Genomic DNA, 22361 nt, shown 5'->3' on the forward strand with positions numbered 1-22361 from the left:
GTGGATGAGTTTGAAAAAACACATAAAGATAATTTATTTAATTAAATATTTATTTATTTTTTATACTTTTCCTCATTATTTTTTTCCTTCGCATTTTTCTCAAAATTTTTAGAAACGAAACAAAGCCTTAGAGATAACAAATAAAAAAATTAAAACTTTTAGAGGGTGTTTGGTACACGAGATGACCCATACTCATGAACGATAGAAAACAAATAGAAAGCGGTGAATAGCTTAGTCATGAATTATTGTTAGATATGTGAGTCCATATCTTAATATAGAGTTATTTAAAACCCAAAAACATTGAAAGGTGAAGTGCAACCTTTTCTCTGATAGTAAAAAAAGAAAAAAGAAAACCAACAACAATAACAATATAAGTCATTTTTAGCCTTTGCCCCAACCCAACTAACTGTCATTTGCACTACTTCAGTTTAGTGCAGAAGATTCAACCAGGGTTTCTTCTATTAGGATTTTTTAGTAAAGTTTTAGCAAGACAATATTCTTGTAATCATCCAAATGATAAAATGAGAATTAATTATATTGTGAGAACTTATGAATAATAATCCATATTGATATAAATTTTATAGAGGGGAAGACTTGCTAATAAAATATTTTTATCAATTTCTTTGTTGCCATTTTATTTCACAATTTCTTTTCTTTCTAATAATTATTAATCCATACAATATATAATTAAAATTTTAAATAATAACAATAATAACATTAAAAAAATAAAAAATAAACAAAATGAGATGAACTTGTATAGAAAATAGAATAGGGTGAGCATGTATAAAAAATTCTCATACCTATCTCATTTAAAGTTTTTTTATTATAATAGAAATAAGAATAAACTTATATAAACAGAACTAAATCAATATGAAACCACTGGTATTGGACCCACCTGGTATCATCCTAAATTTAGTATACCATGAATTTATTATTATTTTTTTTAATTTTTCTCGTATTTTCCATCAAATTTTTCGAAAACCAACATTCCCCCTTTCCCTTCTTCTCCAAAGACCTGGAATGCAAGCATATTAGTGATGATGGACAGCTCCATGATAATCATGACTCACCCCTTTCTTTGGGGTCTTATAATTTAGGGTTCGACTAGATTTCAGATTATATGTGCTCAAAATGAAGGTTGAACCCAATCTAATCCAGCTCTAGCTTATTCCACGGAGCAAAAGTCTAGCCTTTCCTCGAGCTGTGACCCAAAAAGAAAAACATAACCCAGTTAAGTTTCGCTCTATTAGGCCATTTTGGAAATTTAGTAGATTATTAGGAAATGAAAAGCATTTACTTATGGTTATGTTTGGTTGTCGAAAAGTACTAAAAATAAATAAATAAAAACCAGAGCTATGTTTAGTTTAAAAAAAAAATATTAAGAAAAAAAAATGTGAAGAAAAATAAATTTTCATATTTGATTTTATTATAATTTTTTTTTTAAAAATCAAATATAATTAAAATTAATATATTTTAAAATTATTTTATCTTGATATAATGAAGGAAAATACGTGAAACGAGTTATACTGATTTTGAATCTATTTTGTATTTTATTTTATTCATTTATTTCATTACACTTTTCCTCTTTATCTGATTTTTCTCATATTTTATCTCAAAATTTTCAAAACCAAACATACCCTATGATTCATTACAAAATCTAGAAAAAAAACTTAAAATGGAGTATTTGCGGGCTACAAATTTCAAAAACTGTTTTTTATTTTTAAAAAATGATTAAATGTTATAAAATAATTTGTTCTTAAATCTGTAAAATATGATATTTTTAAATTTTTTTTTAATTATTTTCACTTATTTTTAAAAAATAATTAAAATAATACGAACAATGATTAAAAATAGAGTATCACAATTAAAATTACCTTTAAAAGTATTTAAAATATAAAAATTAGGTTAAGAATAGTTTAATTTTTAAGAAAACTCATGTTTGACAAAATGTTGGAGAACATTTTTAAAAAATTATTGTTTAGAATTATTTTAGAAAATGCTTCCTAAATATAACCCATATTTTTTATAACATAAATAGTAATGTGTGCCATATAGGGTGCAAGTTTGTCATACCCAACCTTATATTTTGGTGGATTTAGACAATCATTTTTAATATTTTGATTGAGTTTGAATTATATTTTTTAATTAAAGTTCAAATTGGGTTGGGTTGAGTCAATGTTCAAACAACTCCGGTTTAACCCCATCATTGTTTAATGTTTTTAGAATATATTATTTAATATAATAATATTCATTTTATTTTTACATTTTTAAAAAGAAATATCAAATTATTTTATCCCATATATTTTTTCATGTTTTTTTATTTAAAAAATGTATTAATTTATTATTTTTTTGTTACCATCTTGAAATTTGGTTATACAGACTATTTAAATTTTCATATAAATATATAAGATTTTTTTTTGTAAAAATATGATAATTAAATTTTGAATTATATAATTCACCAACCAAATTCAATCCAATCAATAATATGAATAATTCAAACTCAATCCCAATTTTTAAAAATGAGGTCGAGTTGAGTACCTCTAATTAAAAAGTTGGGTATTTTAGTTAGAAATTTAGTTGGGTTAGGTTGAGTTCTAAGTTACTATTTCTTAATTTAGATTAAGCTCAATTAATTATCAATCCAATGAATTCACCCAAATTACGATAATACCTAGTATTAAAATTGATGTTCCTTGTTAAAAAAATTAGTTTGAAATACTTAAAAGGAAAAAAAAAAAGGGAAAATAAAGAAATTCACCAAATGTCGAAATCCATTTGGCAATTTATTACCATTATTAAAACAGGCGACAAAATTCTCTTCTATTTCATAGTTATATAAAACAATATTTTTAGAAATAATAAACAATAAACCCTTGATTTCAAATTTTGAAAATATATGACAATTATTTCCTAACCGTTTTTAGTGGATCAGAGAATAAAGATACGTTTGAAAGTGTATTTGAGAGAAAAAAAAGAAAAGAAAAAGAAAAAGACATAATACATATCTCCGAAAAAAACAATATAAAATCAATAAAATTAACATCACCACACGATAGGTCACCAGGAAAGGGCCCACCCGATTTTATCCACTCGCCTTCTCGTCTCTTCCAAATGTGGTGTCGTGGCCACTTTGATAAATATTTGTTTCGTTTTAAATCTTCGCTGCCACTCCCTTCTCTTGACCGCGAACCAAGCTTTTTCGTTTCAGTTGTTGCCGCTCCGCGCGTTCCCTCCCTTCTTGCACCAAAAAGGAAAAAGAAAAAGAATGGAAACAAACAAAAAGAAGCCCTAATTCTGGCCCCGGACCTAACCCTAACTCTCCAACTTTCGCATCTCTCGTTTCCAATCTCGAATGATGGAAATCAGTGGTTTCTTTCTCTGCAAATTTCAGATCCATAGAACCTCAATTTCGATTTGAAGGCGGTTTCTGTGGATGTTTCGATATCCAAGGACAGTCGATTTGTTTCGATTTGGTTTTTGATGTTTGAATCGATAGTTTTTGAAGGTAGGTTTGATTGGATCTGTATGTTTGGATCTCTTCATTCAAATTCAAGCAGCGGTTTAGCGGTTGTTGATGGATTTGAATTTTTTTTTTTAGTTGATCTGTTTCGTATTAGATTTTTCTGATTTTGGATTTCCCAAGAAGGTTTTACTAGTTTTGGAGGCAAAGTCCAATTCAAATTTATTCAGTTCTTGAAGCAAATTTGAAAAGTATAATTGGTTTCTTACTTTATTGTTATTTCTTCTCTTGAATGTTGCCATGCAGTTTCAAAATTCCGGTGTTTATCGATTTGCAGTTCGGAAAGGAGTTGTTTGGATGGGAGAAGGGGAAGGTTGTTTGCCAGTGGTTAAGGATATCAAAGTGTTAAAGGATGGAAAAACGGAAAGTGAAAATTCTTCTAGAATGGAATTGAAGCGGGACCATGAATGTATTGCTGGCAATATCGAAACGGAGGCTTCTCCTAGGAAGAAGCCAGTGAAAGAAGCTTTGAATGAGGAAGGATGCTCAGAAGTTTCAAATCCGATTCTTTCTCCAAAATATAATGCTTCTAGCGTTCAAACTATTACGAGTCAGGTGGCTGAGTTAGCAAGCACTAACCAAGCGGTGTTAGGTGAAATCACGTCTACAAGTTCAGGAAATTCAGTTCCAGAGAGTTTGAGTGATGAAGAGCATAGCAGAAATGGTTCATCTGATGGAGTCTCAACAACTCAGGTTGTACTGGAAATTCCGAAGCATGTCAGCTCTACTGGAATCAGGAAAATTACATTCAAGTTTAGCAAGAGCAAGGAGGCTTATAATAGTAAGCTATCTTCAGAACCTCTGCATGTGCTTGGTAGGGTTGGTAATTCCCATTCATATATAGGCTACCCCGGTGATCCTGGACGAAACATTGCATCACCTGATACAGGAACAAATATGCGTGTAAATACATGTTGGAATCTGGAAACCAGAAATCTTCATTTTCGTGCTCCTAATATGGAATTGAAAATGTCGAAGAAGGTTGTCCCAAAGAGCTACCCTACAAATGTTAAAAAGTTATTATCAACTGGTATTCTTGATGGGGCTCTGGTAAAATATATTTCTACTTCACGGGAGGTAAATATTGGTTTGATACATTTTCATAGAATGTATTTAGGTGTATTTGCTTATTATTCAGGACTCTTATATTATTTTTAATGTTTATCAGAAAGAGCTGCAGGGAGTTATAAGAGAAAGTGGATATTTGTGTGGCTGTTCAGCATGCAATTTCACCAAAGTAAGTCATTCATATATAATTTGATTTGTTCTCATCATTGTATGTAGTGTTTGGCATGTGTTCAGGTTTAGTGAACAATATGATATTTTGATCAGGTTCTTACTGCCTATGAGTTTGAGCAGCATGCTGGTGGTAGAACTAGACACCCAAATAATCACATATACCTGGAGAATGGCAAGCCAATTTATAGTATCATTCAACAGCTTAAGACCGCCCCACTCAGTGATCTGGATGAAGTGATAAAAAATATTGCAGGTTCATCCGTCAATATGGAATGCTTCAAGGCTTGGAAAGGTGATGCCAATTATTTAATATGTATGCTATGCGTTTTTAGACATCTTGGAGAAATGAATATGTTTTTGACATGAACAGAAGTTGTTATGTTTGGTAACAAGGCTGTTTTCAGGGCTCACAAGTCAAACATACAGCTTACAAAAAAAAGTCCTGTATGCATTACACACACACACACACGCACACTTGCTAAGAAACCAGCTCAAGCAATAGAGATAAGAAAGAAAGGAAATGTGAGTTTTATTTCCCACAATAGACATGTCTTCTTTTGCCATTCTCCTGACATTTCTGTTGGATATTGCAGCAAGTTTTCATCAAAACAATGGAGTGACCGAAGCAGATGAAAATTATCATGCTCAGCTCCTTAACCATCCCCAATCAATTGTAAGGTATAAAATTTTGAATCTTTTACTGTATGTCTCGGACACCAAGGTCTGATTCTTATAAAGTCCCATACCCAGAGTCCTTTTTGCCATATTAGTATTATTCTAGCAAAAAAAGTTGCATTTACCTGGTTCTGTTGCCCATCCTTCCCAGATTCAACCTTTTATGCTGAAAATGCTGGCTGACTCCCCATCAAGTTCTTCAAACACATTTTTGTGCCACATATACATACATTCATACACATAAAGAGTTCATAGTCCCTTTAGATCTCTTCATTTGACAGTTGGTGTACTAATTCTACAGATCAAAATGAATGTGATTTTTGGCTACATGAACATCCTGATACTAATTTTTATGCATACCTTGTAATTCCCAATGAAGAAACCCAATTCTTTTTCTTCTAGGTGAAACTTTTAGAAGGCCTTAATGAGACTTTAATTGTTTTCTCTCATTTATTGTCTATCTTCTCTTTCTTTTTCTCACTTTCATTTTTTTTCTCATTGTCACAATCTTAATTCCTCGTTCCTCTCCTTAAATCCTAAAAGTATGCAGCCCTTGCCCACCTTGTTTGATCGTAGATAACCACCTTTGGGTTGTGCTACATTAGTTAGGTGTTAAAGCAAAAGGTCTTGATGGGAAGGTGTATGCAACTAAGAAATTGAGTAATTTATGCAAGCATGAATTCCAAAAATACCCCTAGAATCAAGATGCTATTCCAACATGGTCAGAAGAAATTTAAGCCACACAACAATGGCAAGAAGGATGTCATGAAGCTTAGCAATCGAGTAGATGAAATAGTAATTCAATTGGAAAGAAGTAAGAAAAAACAACTTTTAATTATGGTTCTTCTCCTTAAATCCTAAACCAGTGAAATCCTAGCCCACTTATTTGATTGTTGCCAACTACCCTAGGGTTGGCCTACATCAATTCTACAATATGAACTATTAGCATTTTTAGTTGGAGTTGGATCAAAGGTAAATTGCTAATGGTAGGATTCTGCAATCTGAATGAGGGCTCTAACATCTTTGTGAGGGATAAGAGAGCATGAAATGGTGGTTGTTTTTGTACATGTTCTTATAAATGGTTAATATCTTTGCTTCACCTAAGCATTGATTGAATTCATGTGGGTGTTTGCACAATGGCAAAACTAAAATTTCTTAGAACCTTTGCTTTTAGGACATACTAAAATTTCTGTAAGGTTTTAATCTTGTAAAGATTGGGATTTGATTAATTTTTTTTCCTCTGAAATTTAACTAATTAATTTTGCGTAGTGGTTGACAACATTGATTTGTTGTAACTTTCAGCTTTCCTGTTCAAGCCGTTGAAGACAGCTTTACTGGTTCGAGGTTACCTTTGAAACAAAAAGAACTTATGAAGGAGATGACACAAGAGCGGAAACATGCAGCAAAGAAGTTTGTTCCCTCCCTATTTTTTGTGCTTCTTTTGTTTTCTTTGTGAATTCGAATTCTGAGCAATAGACTGAACTAAAAATTCAAAATTGAATTCTTTATTTCATTCATTCACCAATTTCATGTCTGTTGTGCAGGCCAAGCTCCTATATTTATGGCTCAGGTCTTCAACACAAGAAATCAAGTGAAGGAGCCATTAAGAAAAGGTTGATGTTCTTTTCTTTTGTGTGCTTTGATGATTGTTTCCTTAATGACCGATATAAAAGGCTGCTTTTAGTTTTGGTATTTTAAGCCCATCTAGAAGTTTCTTATTCCAAACTTCTTTACATTTTTCTGACAGGGATAATGATCTACATCGGTTACTTTTCATGCCAAATGGACTCCCTGATGGGGCTGAATTAGCATACTATGTCAAAGGCCAGGTTGTTTGATCAATATTTTTCATGTTGGTGATGAATTTATGTCTCTCTGGTCTGTCATGTGGAGTGTCTAACTGACATGTTGTCTTGGTCATTTCCAGAGAATACTTGGGGGTTACAAGCAGGGCAATGGTATAGTCTGCAGTCACTGTGACAGTGAGGTAAGATCATTAACCTGCATAAATCACATCAGGGTTATATTCTGCCTGGGCATCTCTTTCTCTTTGGTTGCTAGCTCATAACTATACCATTATTTTTATTGGTGAACAGGTCAGCCCTTCTCAGTTTGAAGCTCATGCTGGATGGGCTGCTAGGCGTCAACCGTGAGTAGCTTAAGAAGTAGTATTATATTGTTTTTTTAGTCAAGAAGCTTATCATCTTGCCTTAATTCTTCTCTCTTTTTGCAGCTATCGCCATATCTATACTTCTAATGGATTGACGCTTCATGATATAGCTATATCATTGGCAAATGGTCAAAACTGTACCACTGGCGACAGTGATGATATGTGTACCTTATGTGGAGATGGAGGGGACCTGATTCTTTGTGATGGTTGTCCTCGGGCTTTTCATCCAGGTGATCTTTTGCTCCTGCTGTGCATATTTCTGTACTTGATTCAAATTGATGGGATATTTACAATTATTTAATTTTTGAGTGTGTCTGACAGAGGCAAGTATTACCAGTTTTTGAAATTTTTATCTTGAAATTTCTTTTACGAGCTCCATTACTTATACTCATCTCAAATTGGAATTTTTTGCAAATGTTTTTAGAACTAGATCTATAATTGAACAATAAAAGTTATTAGGTCACAATTTATTAGTCTGACTAATGGTTCAATTGTGGTTCAATTGTGATGTTCGCATGACTTCATAAATATATAATTTATACGTTATTAATTTTTTTTAAAAATTATAAGAAATAAAAAATAAATATAAATAATTAAAATTATAATAATATTTCTTTTTTCCTTTTTATCTTTAATGTTATAAAATTAAGATATGATAAAGATAAATATAAATATATTAATATTTTTAGTGTTATTAAATGAAATATGTAAAATATTTAAGTGTGAAGATATATTCAATATGAAAGGAAAACCCTATTATTTAATTTTATTTACATGGCAAAAGTTACACATCCTATTATTTTATAATTCTAAAAATTATTACATTGTTTAACTTATATTATTTTCATACTTATCATTATAAAAATAAATGTGGAGTTAATGATTTATGTTTATTTAAGGATTCTAAATGATAACATATTTTTTTAAACTATCATTATATATATTTTTGCAACATTACTAATACATGGATGAGTGGCCAACTGGTCGTCAACATTTCTTTAAATTTAACAATCCCACATCTTACAAAACTTATGGAACCTTTAAGGTCCAATCTAGTCAACTTTCTTGCAATACCATTCTGTAACAATCCAACGTCAACAATATATAAAGCTCTTGGGATCTTTGAAAGCAAAGTGGTACAGCAAACTACATATTAATGTTGAGATGGTGGACTATGGTTGAGACTTTTGTTCAGTTGTAGGGATTGTGGCCTAAGGAGAATTTCTAGCTACTCCTGCCCAACAACAGTTTTTGGAATCCACTTTCTAACAATTGCACATTGACAAAATACCAAACTAATGGGCTCTTTAAAAATCTTGTACTGCCATTATGGCTTCTGAAGCCTGTAGACTGGTAAGCTTGGGAGATGTTTAGCCAATATCTTTCCCATTTGGTGGCATTTTGGGTCTATGCTTGGTTCATCCGGTATGGCGGGCAAACCGCTGGCTCGACTGGTTTGACACCGGTTCAGTGAAGAAACAAGCTAATAAGGTGGCTCGAGCATTAAATTGGTCTAGTTGGTGGTTGAACCGGTCTGGCTGGCTGGGTTGGTCCAAGTTTCAAACATTGATTTTTTTGTCTCAATTTGGGTTTGCGTGCATAAATTTTTGTTTGCCTTCTATGCTTTTGTGGCCTGCTTTCTCACTACCTTGGTTCATATTCTTTTTGGTCTTCCCCAACCAACAGTTTTTTTCCATCTAAACCATGTCACTCTTACTTGATTGGTTATTGGTTTTTGTGCAAATCCTGCTACGTTAATTTACATTTTGTCGCTTTTAACTTTTTATGCCACTCTTAACTTCTCTTGAATGTATATAATTTTTAATGCTGTCTAATCCTCTCAAGAATGTCTCTAATTTGTAATGATGCCCTCTCCTGACTTGCAACTTATCCTTCTGAATATCCGCATCCTAACCATGAATATCTTGTCTTGCAATATCCTTCTGATAAAAAATTATCCTTCCTTACAATCCCATCGTTTTATGCTAAAGCATGGCTGGCCTTGTAGCTGTCAAGCTCCCTTCTATTTGATTAGTATATGTTGATACACAACACTTCAAAGCACTAGAATCCATATTGATGGCTGTGATCTGAAGAGATGTTTCTTAGTTGCAAGGATTAAAATATCCAAAATTGTGGAAATATTGGTGGTTGAATTTTATGGAAATATTTGGAAATATCGGACAAAAATTTGGGAAAAAAAATATTAGTAGGATGGAAATTGATCGAGATTCGTAAAAATATTAAAAACTCAAAAAATGACAAGACAAACAATAAGAGACATGTTGAGGTTGTTTATTGAAGAAAATGATGTATCTATGACAATATTTGCAACATTCGAAAATTATGTTGTACTTGAAAACATAGTTAATACTAAAATGATGACTTATCTAAGTTGGATGTATTTAACATATAAAAAAAATGATAATAAATGTATAATTGTTTTTTTAAATGTTTATAATTTTATTTATGAGTGTATACTTCTCTTGAATTTAATTATTATACAAAAGATAATAAAAAAACCTCATTTTATTAGGAAGATTATCATGATAGTTTTTTATATTTTCAACAATTGTTTAAATAAAGTTTGAAAATAAGATAATTAAAATTAATTTATTTACAAAAATTTGGTTTTAGTATTTTCTTTTTATATAAGTATAATAAAATATGTAAGAGGCATAAAATTAGTATATGCGAAAGACTTGCAAAATTATTTACGAGGGCAGAGTTGCACTTACAGTTAAAGCGTTGTTTTGTATATCAGAGCACCAGGTGCCCACTGCCCACTTTTATACCTTTTTCAAAAAAGGTGCTTGGGTTGTGATGACAAGGCTGCCGAAAAATCGTCAAAAAATGCCAAAAGTTAATGCCATATAATATCTCCATTTTTTGTTTTACTCAACAAAACTGGGAATTTCAGTGAAATTTCCACGAAATATCCTGGTTTTTTGGTCCTTGCTTTGTTGATGTAGGAGTCTGCTGTGTTGTATCATTCAATTTATTTGAGATGGATGGGGAAAGATTTTCAGTATTTTCTACTTCAGGTTACAGATTCAAATAAAAGTTAAAGTTGGCATTTTAAATAAATAAAGTTCTTTATTTTATTACTTTGTACTGTTGTTTATTCATATAATGCAAAATTCAAGATTGATCAAGTGGAGTGGAAGGACAATGCAGGTTGACAGTCCCTGATAACTTTTGACTTCTGTAGAGTTGAAGTATAAGAAAACTAATATCATTTGTGGTCTTGATTGTCTATGTTTTTCTTTATGGGTCTGCTTAATTTTTGTACTTTCTTGCATTTTCTCTTAGCGTCGGAAAGAATAAACTAATGTACATTTAACTTCATGCTGTTCAAAGTTGAATTTGAATACTTCTTGATTTTCAAATTATTCTTTATGCTTGTTTGTTGTGCCATCATTAATTTTTAGCAAACTGGATTTGTTTGTCTTGCAGCTTGTTTAGAATTGCAGTGTCTCCCTGAAGGGGATTGGCGCTGTCCATGTTGTGTTGAAAATTTTTGTCCTGATAGAAAAGTTGCAAGACCAATTAGAATACAGTTGACCAGGGCTGTTAAAGCACCAGAATCTGAAATTGGTGGTTGTGTTGTTTGCAGGTATGTTACTGTAGTTATTGGATTTTTCTTCTTTAGTTGGTAAATGTTATCTAACTTATCTGATATGTGTGTGTGTGTGTTTTATGCTTTAACAAGCCTAGTCACATTGTCTAACTGAAGTATACTGAAACTAACAAATATATTTAATAGGTTCCTTTAAAATATTTTGGGTGAAAGAAAATACCAAGTTTATGTCGCAGAGTTCCATCAAATTGTTTAATTACTGTCATGAAGAAATATTATGCATCAGGTTACATAGAAGATGTATGTGTAGAACTTCATCCATTTTCAGTTTACTATTATCATGTTTTAATCCGTTGGCAGAGTCCAAGAATTTTGCATTATCTTCTATGCAGTTTTGGTCTATGTGTTTTCTTTATATTTCATTTAACTAATTTTCTGCACTTCAGCACCCAGCTGTCACAGATTACTGACATTAGTGATCCTGAAAGCTGAATGACCATAATTCCTGGTGATAACCAAAAATTTTGGTCATTTTGCTTTTACAGTGGAGTAAAAAATGATGGAATTTAATGGATTTGGTGGTTCTGACTATTTCAACTTTTTAAAGAATTAGTAGTTCAAGTATATTGTAATGGAAGGGCAAAGTGCAGTGGATCTGGAACTGAAAATGTGAAGAGATGGAGGAGTAAATGGAAAAGCAAAAGAACACTGTGACCTTACTAGTGAAGGGCCTCATTTCTGTCAAAAACTTTCATTTCCTCCGAGTTAAATTCATTTCAATCTTCAGTCATTCATTTCATATTTTTGTGTTTGCCTCTTGTTATGTTATGTCCCTGTAAACTAGTGCCTCTTGTCTCTTCCCTATGTTTCTGTTATTTAAACTAGTGCCTTACTGCTCCTCTGATTTTTGTAGGGCCCATGACTTCAGTGTCTCTAAATTTGATGATCGAACGGTTATGCTTTGTGACCAAGTATGACTTTCATCGTTTTCATTTTTATGGGGTTTTCATGTGCACATGTTCAATTCTAGAATTATGAATTTACTCATTATGAGCCTCACTCTTTGCTTCTTGTTTAGTGTGAAAAGGAATTCCATGTTGGTTGCTTGCGAGATAGTGGGTTGTGTGATTTAAAAGTAAGTCCAGAAACTTTGTAATATGGAAAAAGCTAGAGATTTTTTGTTTTATTATTTTTTATGGCACTTGTTATTGTTCTTCAAACATCTCTGTAGGAACTCCCCAAGGATAAATGGTTCTGCTGTGATGACTGCAGTAGGGTCCATGTGGCTCTACAAAACTTGGCTTCCAGGGGACCAGAGATGATTCCAGCTTCAGTATCAAGCATGATAAACAGGAAGAATCTGGAAAAAGGCTTAATTGATGGAGCTGCTGATGATATTCAGTGGTGCATTTTAAGTGGAAAAAGTTGCTACAAAGAACATTTGCCGTTGCTTTCCAGGACTACTGCAATTTTTAGAGTAAGGCTTTTATACAGCATTGTCTTTTTGGTTCCATTATCCGTGTCATTAATTATGATTAGTATTTATTTACCCTTCATAGATATAAGTGTTGGTCTGAATATTGCTTATCTTCCTGATGCACTCTTCTAAGTCAGATGCTTTTTCTTCTAAACCAAAAGAAAAGGAAATCAGAACTTATGCTTTCTGCATGAAAAATAGTTTTGGTTCTTAAAAAAAAAAATTGAGATTTGGGAAGGTGTTTAATACATTCCCACCTATTAATTTAAGCCTACAATTTACATCTTTTGATTTGTCTCCCTTAATTTGTAATTGTGGATGTTGATATATTTTTGTCTGTTATTTTGTAACTAGGAGACAAAGTTCTATAAAATTATTTTTAATTTTAATAGCTTGTATTTGGGAATTTAACCAAGATTTTTATTATGTTTTCCTTTAACTTCTTCATGAGTCATACTTTGATCTGTAATTTCTTCATTTTCCTAGTTTTTCATATAAATTAGCCAGAGACTCATAATCAATGAGGAAAATACTCCTGTCGTTGCATTGCTTCAGAGTAGAGGATTTTTTTGTTGTTCAAGCAAAACTAATAAAATCTAGATTTGTTAGTTTATGCCAACACGTTTCTCTCTAATTAGTGATAAGCGTTTTATGAGCTAATGCTGGCAATCCTACTGTGTTACTGGAGTATCATCTAGGTTGCCAATAAGAAAAAATCCAACTGGAGATAACTGCACAATGGACTGGGACACAAGTTTGAATTTTCCATTATTTCTGGTGCAAGCCTGACAAAGTTCTGGAATAGAGAAGTTTAATGGTGGCAGGTTATCAAAATAGTTTTGCTAATCAAAAAAGGCATGTAGATGTAGTTTGGAATATCAAGTTGGTTGTGCAATTGTATCATGAAGATACAATAAATTTGAAGGAAAGTGGCAATAGGGACATTTTTACTACTGATGATGTAGACATCCTACAAATAGGCCGATAATTCTCAAATGAAGAACCTTGAGTTGCTCAGAAGCATTCCATTTACTGTATAGCGTGGACCTGCATTTTTCATGATGCACCCCCACTTGATAGCAAGACTCAGACTGTAAGCAAAAATGAATGTTTATATTGGAGTTGCTGCTTATTTGATTCATTTTAAAAGGGAAAATAAAATAAGAAAGAAAATCCTATGTGATTCTAATCAAGGAAAAGCCCACAAATCAATAATAGGTTCAGGAGTTAGGTTAACTACCTATTAAAAAAAAGGGTTCAGGAGTTATGTTACCTAGTGGGAAGGTGTTAGGCATCCTAGCAAGCCTGAATAAAATTGGTCTCTGCCAAACAAATGTAGGGAACCTTGGCATTTTATTGATAGATAACAAAATTAAGTAAATCTGAATAACGCATAATGATGTATACAATGGCATGATGAGAAAGCCAATATACAGATGTGAGGTGTATGGACAGATTCGAATATGTGAGAATATGAATCATGAAAGGAATGAGACCAAATCCAATGAGGTTTGTATCAAAAATCAGTTTGAAAAATCATTTTTAGGACTCAAAATATGTAAATCAAAGTTCAGAAAACAGGTCCAATCACAGGGAAGAATAGGGATGGCATTCATCAATTGAATTTGATGCCTAAGGCTGAGATGTCAAAACTCCGACAATGAGAGGAGCCCTAACCAATACCTCAACATATGCTCGAGCCTCTGTATTGATTCCATTTCAACACTGAAGCTAGAACTTTGTGAATTTTTGACAAAGACTGATGAAGATGCTTCAATTTTGAAATGGAAATTGACCTCCCATTTGACAAGAAAAATAAATGCTGCGATACCTCACTGTGAAAAGGAGCCAGTATCACCATCATTTTGATACCAAGACCTCAAGTAAGATGAAATCGACAAATGGGGAGAATGTAAGGTCTTGTTATCATTTTGAAATCGATACCATTCCTAGCAAAAGGGCTAGATTTCGATACAAGTTGTACGGAAGGGGCTAGTATCAATCTTAAATCAATACCAAGGTCCACGGTAAATACATAATTGATAAATAAGCAAATCAGGCGGATTCTGGTACCGATTTTAAACTCGATACTATTTTTGACGTGGGACTACATTATGATACGTCCCTGTTACTAGAAATCAGTATCAATTCCAATTCAATACCAAGACCAAAACCATTGGAAAACCAGTAAACAAGCAAATTAGGCAGAACTTGGTGTAGATTTGAAATTGATACCATTTCCGACACGGGACTGAATCTTCAGCAACTCGCTGCAAGTAAATGTTAATGTCGTTTTCAATAAAGCACCAGAAGACGGGATCAAAAAATGGCGAAGCAATTCATAAACTTAATGAGAATGGGGTCTATTTATCGATTCAGCACCCAATTCACCATAGCATTTGAAAGAAATTTTTGTAGTTTTAATGTTGGTTCAATATTGATCTATAGATAAGTACTGAATTGACATTCAGATCAAGGGAAGAAAACAAAGAAAACAACTGTCTTGCTCAATTCAATACTGATTCTATAAAGGCACTTGAGGTATTGAAACTCTGATACTTCAGTCTGGGGCACAACCCCTCTAATCTAGCCATCCATAATTGATTTCAACACTTTATAAGCATGAAAATAGAGTTGTTGGAGCCAAAATAACATCAGAGAAAGCTCAGAAACAGACATTTTCGCTGAATTTCAAAATTAAAGCTCAAACTATTATGAAAATAAATCTCAATGCTCAAGATAGTCGATAATGCTTGTACATTCAGAAACGTCGGAACAACTCAACAATGAACTCATATTGGACAAGATTAAATACTTTACAAGTGAACTATAATGTCAATTTACATGATGAAATAAAGATACAAAAGATGAGGAATATTGTACCGAAAGAGTGTTGGATTGCAGTTGAAGGAGGCTTCCAATCTTGTCTCACAGCTCCAATGACAGAGCTTGCCCTTCTTTTCTCTCTAAAATGAGCCTTCTCCTTTGGAATAAGAGTCTCCCTGACATTTATGGGCATGGAGGAGGTGGAGGATGATGACAAGTGGAGGCTTGGATCTCCAACACCTCATCATACCTTCAAATACTCTTCAAATTGCAGTTTACTCCTTGCTTTCATCATAAGTAGACTTGGAGAGGGGTCTTTAAGCCATGACGCATGGCAACAAAAATGGGTCTTGAGTTGAAGAAAGCATAAAATGCGTGGCTACTTAGGTGGTATTGAAATTTCAATATCTCCCATTGAGGTATCAAATTTGGGGTAAAAAACAGTGCTGTGAAAATAGCATGGAAGACTAGGTCTTTATAGAGTTATCACACTTAAAAATCTCACCATATCATCTATCCTTAGTAGCTTTTCTTTTTCTTGGAACCATAACTTTTGTCGCAACCTAAATTACTTGGAGATTGAGGACCTTGAAAGACTCGTGTCTTTAGTCATTTGTGTGTGCTTGTCTCCATCCATCTCAGATGCATTAGCTTGGTCTTATCCTCTTCAGGCCTATTCTTAATTAAATCATTCTTTATGGCTTTGTCCAATGCATCAAATCTAGTTCCTTTCTCTCGAGCTAAATTTTTATGGAAATCTAAAATCTCATCCAAGGTCATGGCCTTTGCTCGGCTAGTGACTTACATGAAGATAAATACCAATGAGATGTTACAATAGAGAAGACCTTTCAAATCTCTTTGTCTAAATTGTTGCATCTTATGTATGGTGAGTGGAGAGACAATTGACCATCTTTTTCTACATTGTCTAATTACTCTTGAGTTACGATGCAGGCTATTTAGACAATCCAGAATAGATTGGGTCCTACGTAGGAGCATATGGCATGTTGATCATTTCATATAAGGGTTTAGGAAGCTTAAAAAGAGGCAAGGCCTTTGGCATATTACTTGTATCACTTTGCTTTGAATTGTGCGGCGAGAGAAAAATGCTAGAATGTTTTAGGACAAGCAGAAGACGATAGATATGTTGTAGGATCTACTTCACTTCTATTCCTTGTTTTGAGCTTCTTGTTCCACTGCTTTCAAAGGCATTCCTCTTAGTGTGATTCGGCTTAATTGGCATTTGGTGTGCAATTTAAAAAGGTTTAAACAACAATAAGAGGAGCTTAGTTTGGGTTGAGGAGATGATATTTTTGGTTTTTCTTATATGGACTATGCCATGTTATTTAGGTTTCCTTGTATAATGGAGGGGTGAAGTCATGTTTTGGTTAGGTCCTTTGTAATTGTGGGGAGGATTCATCATCCTTCTTATTTACTTTTTATCCAAAATTAATACATCTTTTGTTTCTGATAAAAAATAAAATGGCATGAAAAACTGATATCAAATTTTTGATATAATCACATAATTGTTGGATTTGGTATGGAAATTTTGATAGTAGGTGCACCTACTATCAAAATTTCCCTCTAAAAAAGCGTCCAAATTGCTCCATTCGTATCTACATTGCTCTAGGAACTCCTCATGATGTTAATGTGGGCTTCAAAACTAACTAAAATGTGGGAAACAACCTGTAGAACATAGTTAATAGCCCAAAGATCTGGTGCAATATAGAAAATATGCATGAACGAGTGTGCATTGTAGTATAGAGGACAAAATGGGGACCTACATATAAGCATACATTTCATACCTTTTGTGGTTCTTGGATATCATGTGATAAAATTTATGTGTTTCATGAGTTGATGCTTTCAAGCTAATGCTATCTCATGATGTTTATACACTTGGTGACATCCAAAATCAATAGGAAGTTGCAATTCACTTCTAAGATAATATGCTTATCCTAAGGGAAAAGGTTGGGCTTGTGGCATTTGGACAAAATTCTTTATATATTCCAGAGGTGGTTGGAATGCCGGTCAAATTATCCTTTATTTTTGCTGTGCTGTTCTCGGATGTTGTTCCCATCCAAAGATGGTCTGCCTTGGGATTTATTTATGTGGTTCATATGCTTATGTGCCCATGTCATTATGGTTGTGATTTTTTGCCTGCCCTTACTATAGCTCTTTGTCTTCCCTGTGTCAGGAATGTTTTGATCCCATAGTTGCAAGCTCTGGTCGGGATCTAATTCCTGTTATGGTGTACGGGTAAGTTATCTTTATATTCTGCTTATTTGACTGTTTTCAAGGATACAGTTTCCTTCTGATATTTTAGTGGTCAATGTTTTATCATGATTAATTGGACTTCCAATTTCTCTCGAACTGATAGAAAAATTGGAAATTCTATAATCAGTGATAGTGGCAACATTCTTGAGTCTTTTTCTTTCATCTAAACTACATTATGCTTCCCATCCAAGAAGTGCATATAATATCTAAAAATTTTAAAAAATTATAGTTTTTTTTTTGTTTTTAAAAATATTACTAGTTATGGGTGGACAAAGGCTGTTTTTTATTTCCACATAATCTGAACATTTTTTATCCTCTTTTAGATATCTTTGACACATTTGGATTCCATAAGAAGATTATTTTAAAATGTGATCATTGAAAATGTGAAACTGAAGTGCATACAATTTGTGGAAATTGGGGATTCAGATGTGCAATTTACATTAATAGATTATAGTAATGGCTATGAAAGCTAATTTGCTGGATGGTCACATTTGATTATTATTTATGTCACAACTGTTAGAATATGGTTGTTACAGTTGGATGAGTTGTTATTGATGGGATCAACTTCTCAGTTTCAATAATTGGTCATATCATAGGATTCTTGATAATATTTGACAGCTTAAAATCTTTCTTATTTTAATAATAATATTTCTTATGAATTCTTGACATGAGTGTTTTATAGCACACTGTTCTTGCTTTCTTCACCTGCTCTTTGTGAAAAAGAAAGAAAGGAAGAAAGTAAGGCACACAAGGAAAGTAGAAATTAAGCACTAAATCTGATGCAACTCGTGATGGTCACTCTAATAATGCTGACAATTTTTATGGATCTTGTGCTCATGGGAGCATTATTTGAGATGTGCTTCTGCATGCATGGTACCAAATGTTATCAGTTCGATTTTATGCACACATTCACCATAAATAATTATGGGGGAAAAGGGTTAGTTTATCTCAACTTTGGATGCTTAAGTATATCCATACTTCTCAGTTGAGCCATACATGATCATTTGTAGGGTGACCTGTGTTTCTATGCCCTTTATATGGATTAGTTTCTCATGCCACTGAATTTTTAGTTCTTCTATCATAAAGTAGTTTCTTTCTTTGAAATTTTTACAGGAGAAACATATCTGGACAAGAGTTCGGTGGAATGTATTGTGTCGTTTTACTTGCAAAGTATGTTGCTCCCTTAAAATAATAGTTACTTCTTCCTGTTATATACTTCTTGACTTTGTTTCATTTCACTATTTCGTCACTGATTTAAAATCTTGTTTGTTTTAATCAATTGCATGTTTAATGCATACACAGGTCCACTGTTGTATCTGCTGGACTTATCAGGGTTTTTGGTCAGGAGGTAGCTGAGCTACCTATAGTGGCCACAAGTAAAGAACATCAAGGAAAAGTAAGCAGTTGATTGGGAATAGAAATCTCATTTTGCTTAGCTGTTAATATAGACATCTTTTAAATCTTTTGCTTCTAATTTTTCCTTGAGTTAACATATATGTATTGATGATAAACCTGACAAAATCATAATGGTAATTTTCTTTTTCCAGGGTTTTTTCCGAGCACTATTCTCATGCATTGAGGAATTGCTGAGTTCCTTGGGTGTGAAAACCCTGGTGCTTCCTGCAGCTGAGGAAGCTGAAGCAATCTGGACGAATAAATTAGGCTTCCAAAAGATGTCTGAGGAGCGGGTAAGTGCATTTTTTAACTTGCTCTCTACTTAGGATCCAAAAGACGCATATGTACTAGACCTGTAAAAGTTCTCAGTAAAGAGATTGAAACAATATGTTGATGACTGGATTGGTTTTTCCTCTGTTTGTGGATTTGTTCTTCCATTTGTTGGGATTTTTCATAGTAGGTGATATTGTTACTTCAGAAAATTGGAGTCCTTGGATAGAAGTTAAAGGAAGGAACTGTTTAGAAACTGTTCTTGAAAACAGTTTTATGTTCTTCAGAATAAAAAACAATTTTCTAACGTCAAAAACGTTTTTGATAATTTTTTTTACTAAGAACAATTCATTGAAAATTTGTTCTGAAAATAGATTGTTTTTAGAAACAAAGATGAGTTGTTTTCAAATATTTTCTATAGACTATTCTAAGAAACAATTGAAAGTATGGAGAATAGTATGGAAAATTTTGCATCATACACAGTAGTAGACGGTACCATCATAAAGATTAAGCTGATAAAATTGTTTTTCAATATTTGAGTTTGAGTTCCTAAATAGAATTTTGTTCCCGAAAACAATTGGGAACTATTTTTAGGAATTGTTCTCAAACGCTGTTTTAAAAACTGTTTTCAAATAGACCCTAAGTTTTGACATTGATTTTACCAAAATGTTTGGTGAGTTGTCGATCCATATCAAGAATCCCTTTGTTATGCTTTTTGTGTGTGTGACCACTCACACTAGACGTTGAAAACAATATTTTTTATGACAGTATTGGTTCCAACACCCAGTCGCTGTCGTAGACTTATGCTTGCATTTATTTGGATTTTTCATGGTGAGAATGTTATTTCAGAAAATTGGAGTCCTTGGATATATAAGTTGAAGTCTTGAGTTGATTCATAAAAATGTTTGGTGGAGTGTCCAAATATGCTAAGATATTCCTTTATTATTATTATTTTTTCTGATGTATTTTTTTTCTTCTTCCCTTTCTTTTTTTGAACCTATTGGGACTTGAACCTGGAAACTCCCATGAACCCACCCCAACCCGTGACCAGCCAAGCCAGGCCTCAAGGGCCAAAATATTCCCTTATTATGCTTTGTGTGTGTTTATTCAATATCTGTAAGTTGGTTCACTTAGGTGCATGGAAGACCTACTGAATCTACCATTATGTACAAACTCTAGGGCTGATGGCATTAGATGCACCAGGGCCAAGCCAAATGGGATGTGGGTTAATGCAGTGAGAGGACAGCATGGCCTCTGGTTTCTGGATGTATGGCTCAATAATGAGAAACAATGAAATATTCCAGTAGCATATTTGAAATTATTGGGGAATGTTTGCCAACTTGATCAAGTAAAAAAGAGAAGTAAAAGAATAATAGCTGCAATTTATGATTGATTCCGTCATTATACATTTCAAACAAGTAAGAATACACATTTCAAACAAATAAGAGCACAGTATAACATTTATTTGATTCTTTTATTCAGCAGTTTTTTGACACTGTAAATGGAAATGACTATTACTTTGTGGCTTGATTTAATCATGTTTTGTTTGGCACCTGTATTTTGCACAGTTTGAAACAAATAATAACAATTATGAATTTATTTATTGAACAGATGTTAAAGTATACGAGGGAACTTCAGCTGACAATTTTCAAGGGAACATCAATGCTAGAGAAGGAAGTGCCATGTATTGTGGAATAATGTCGTACTCCATCTCTATTTGTCAGATATCGTAGAATTAGATTTTTCCTTTTGGTTTTGATTTTTAGTCTATATTTTTTCTTGTAATATTGCGGCTGTTCTGTTTGGTGACCAGCAATCAGCAATCTGATAAAAGATAGTTTTTGTTCTTACACTAAGAGGAGAAAAAGGGAAAGAGGGAGGGGTGGGATCTGTGGAAAGAATCAGTGCATGCTGACCTTTTATCATGCATGCATGATACTAGAAATTCTTTCTCCTACAGTTTTTCCCTGTGCTTCCATTTTTTGATAGGACCTTGTAGTTCTGTTTTTGTACATGGAAGGCCTTTTTTTTAGTTGAAAATTCAATGTCTTGAGCCATCCCACAACAGAGTTTTAACACAGGCTCACCATTTATCTTATCTTGTGCTTGTTCAGAACTACAGAAGATAAAAGGCTGGAAGCCGGATTTAGGTGTCCTACGTTCTTGAACTATTTTGTACCTTTATGTACTATTTAAAAAACTTCCTAAAGTTCTCATTTCTCAGTCATAGTGACCGCTTTCTTTCTTCACTTTCTTCACTTTCAATGCTACTCTTTGAAATGTTGCAACTTGGTTTTTTAGGATCAAGCATTCAGAACATGCTGTGCTGCAATAAGTATTGATACAGGTAAGTTATATCCTATAGGATAAAAAGATTCATATCAGCCTGAGGGAGTCCGAAGGGTAAGGCAAAGGCTGAGGCGTGCCATGTGAATTGAAGGAAATCAGAATCTGGGAGGTGGCAGTTTAGTGATAGGGTTGCTCTTTCAGTCCTATGGTTCTTTATGCTCGTTGCAATAGCGTCATACAATTCCTAATTGAACATTTTTGTAGCGTGCGGGCGTGATATTCCCCACTCAACCAGTAAAAAGTGTAGTTGATTCGTGCCCATGAGCTCGATTCGCATGCCCAGATTCAAGTGGTTCAAACCTCATACCATTGGTGGGTACTGACATTGGTTCAACATACAGCCTTGCAAGTAGGTTGTGCCAGTGGGATAGTTTCAAGATCTACTGACACGTGGATACGTTAAATTAAATGCATCGACATTTTCTTTTGAAATACTACCTTAAGCTCTCTTAATGTTCGTGGACCAAGAAATATTCATCCTCACCATTGCTTTATTATCTTTATCTCACGGTTGACGATCCATTATTTTTCTCTTATATTTTATTATCCCTTTCTATTCACCCTTCTTATTTTATGTTTTGATCAGATG

General features: G+C 33.3%; 1 protein-coding gene across 2 annotated transcripts; it reads left to right on the forward strand.

The window, feature by feature from the left end:
• Positions 1-3123: 3123 nt before the first annotated feature.
• Positions 3124-21650, forward strand: LOC100246491 (uncharacterized). 2 transcript variants are annotated; one of them, XM_010655141.3, is made up of 20 exons: positions 3124-3711; positions 3798-4597; positions 4689-4757; positions 4853-5051; positions 5353-5437; positions 6737-6844; positions 6979-7047; positions 7182-7263; positions 7362-7421; positions 7531-7583; positions 7668-7834; positions 11061-11220; positions 12098-12155; positions 12263-12319; positions 12416-12661; positions 17679-17740; positions 18872-18928; positions 19061-19154; positions 19306-19446; positions 21035-21650. In XM_010655141.3, exons 2-20 carry the CDS (start codon positions 3818-3820, stop codon positions 21119-21121), a joined length of 2634 nt encoding a protein of 877 aa, XP_010653443.1. In that variant the 5' UTR covers positions 3124-3711; positions 3798-3817; the 3' UTR covers positions 21122-21650. The 2 variants fall into 2 exon arrangements, with proteins under 2 accessions (XP_010653443.1, XP_010653442.1); XM_010655140.2 differs by having other exon boundaries at positions 3124-3505; positions 3767-4597.
• The last annotated feature ends 711 nt before the right edge of the window (positions 21651-22361 follow it).

This window comes from Vitis vinifera, chromosome 8 (assembly GCF_030704535.1).
Source record: "Vitis vinifera cultivar Pinot Noir 40024 chromosome 8, ASM3070453v1".
Classification (NCBI taxonomy): Eukaryota; Viridiplantae; Streptophyta; class Magnoliopsida; order Vitales; family Vitaceae; genus Vitis; species Vitis vinifera.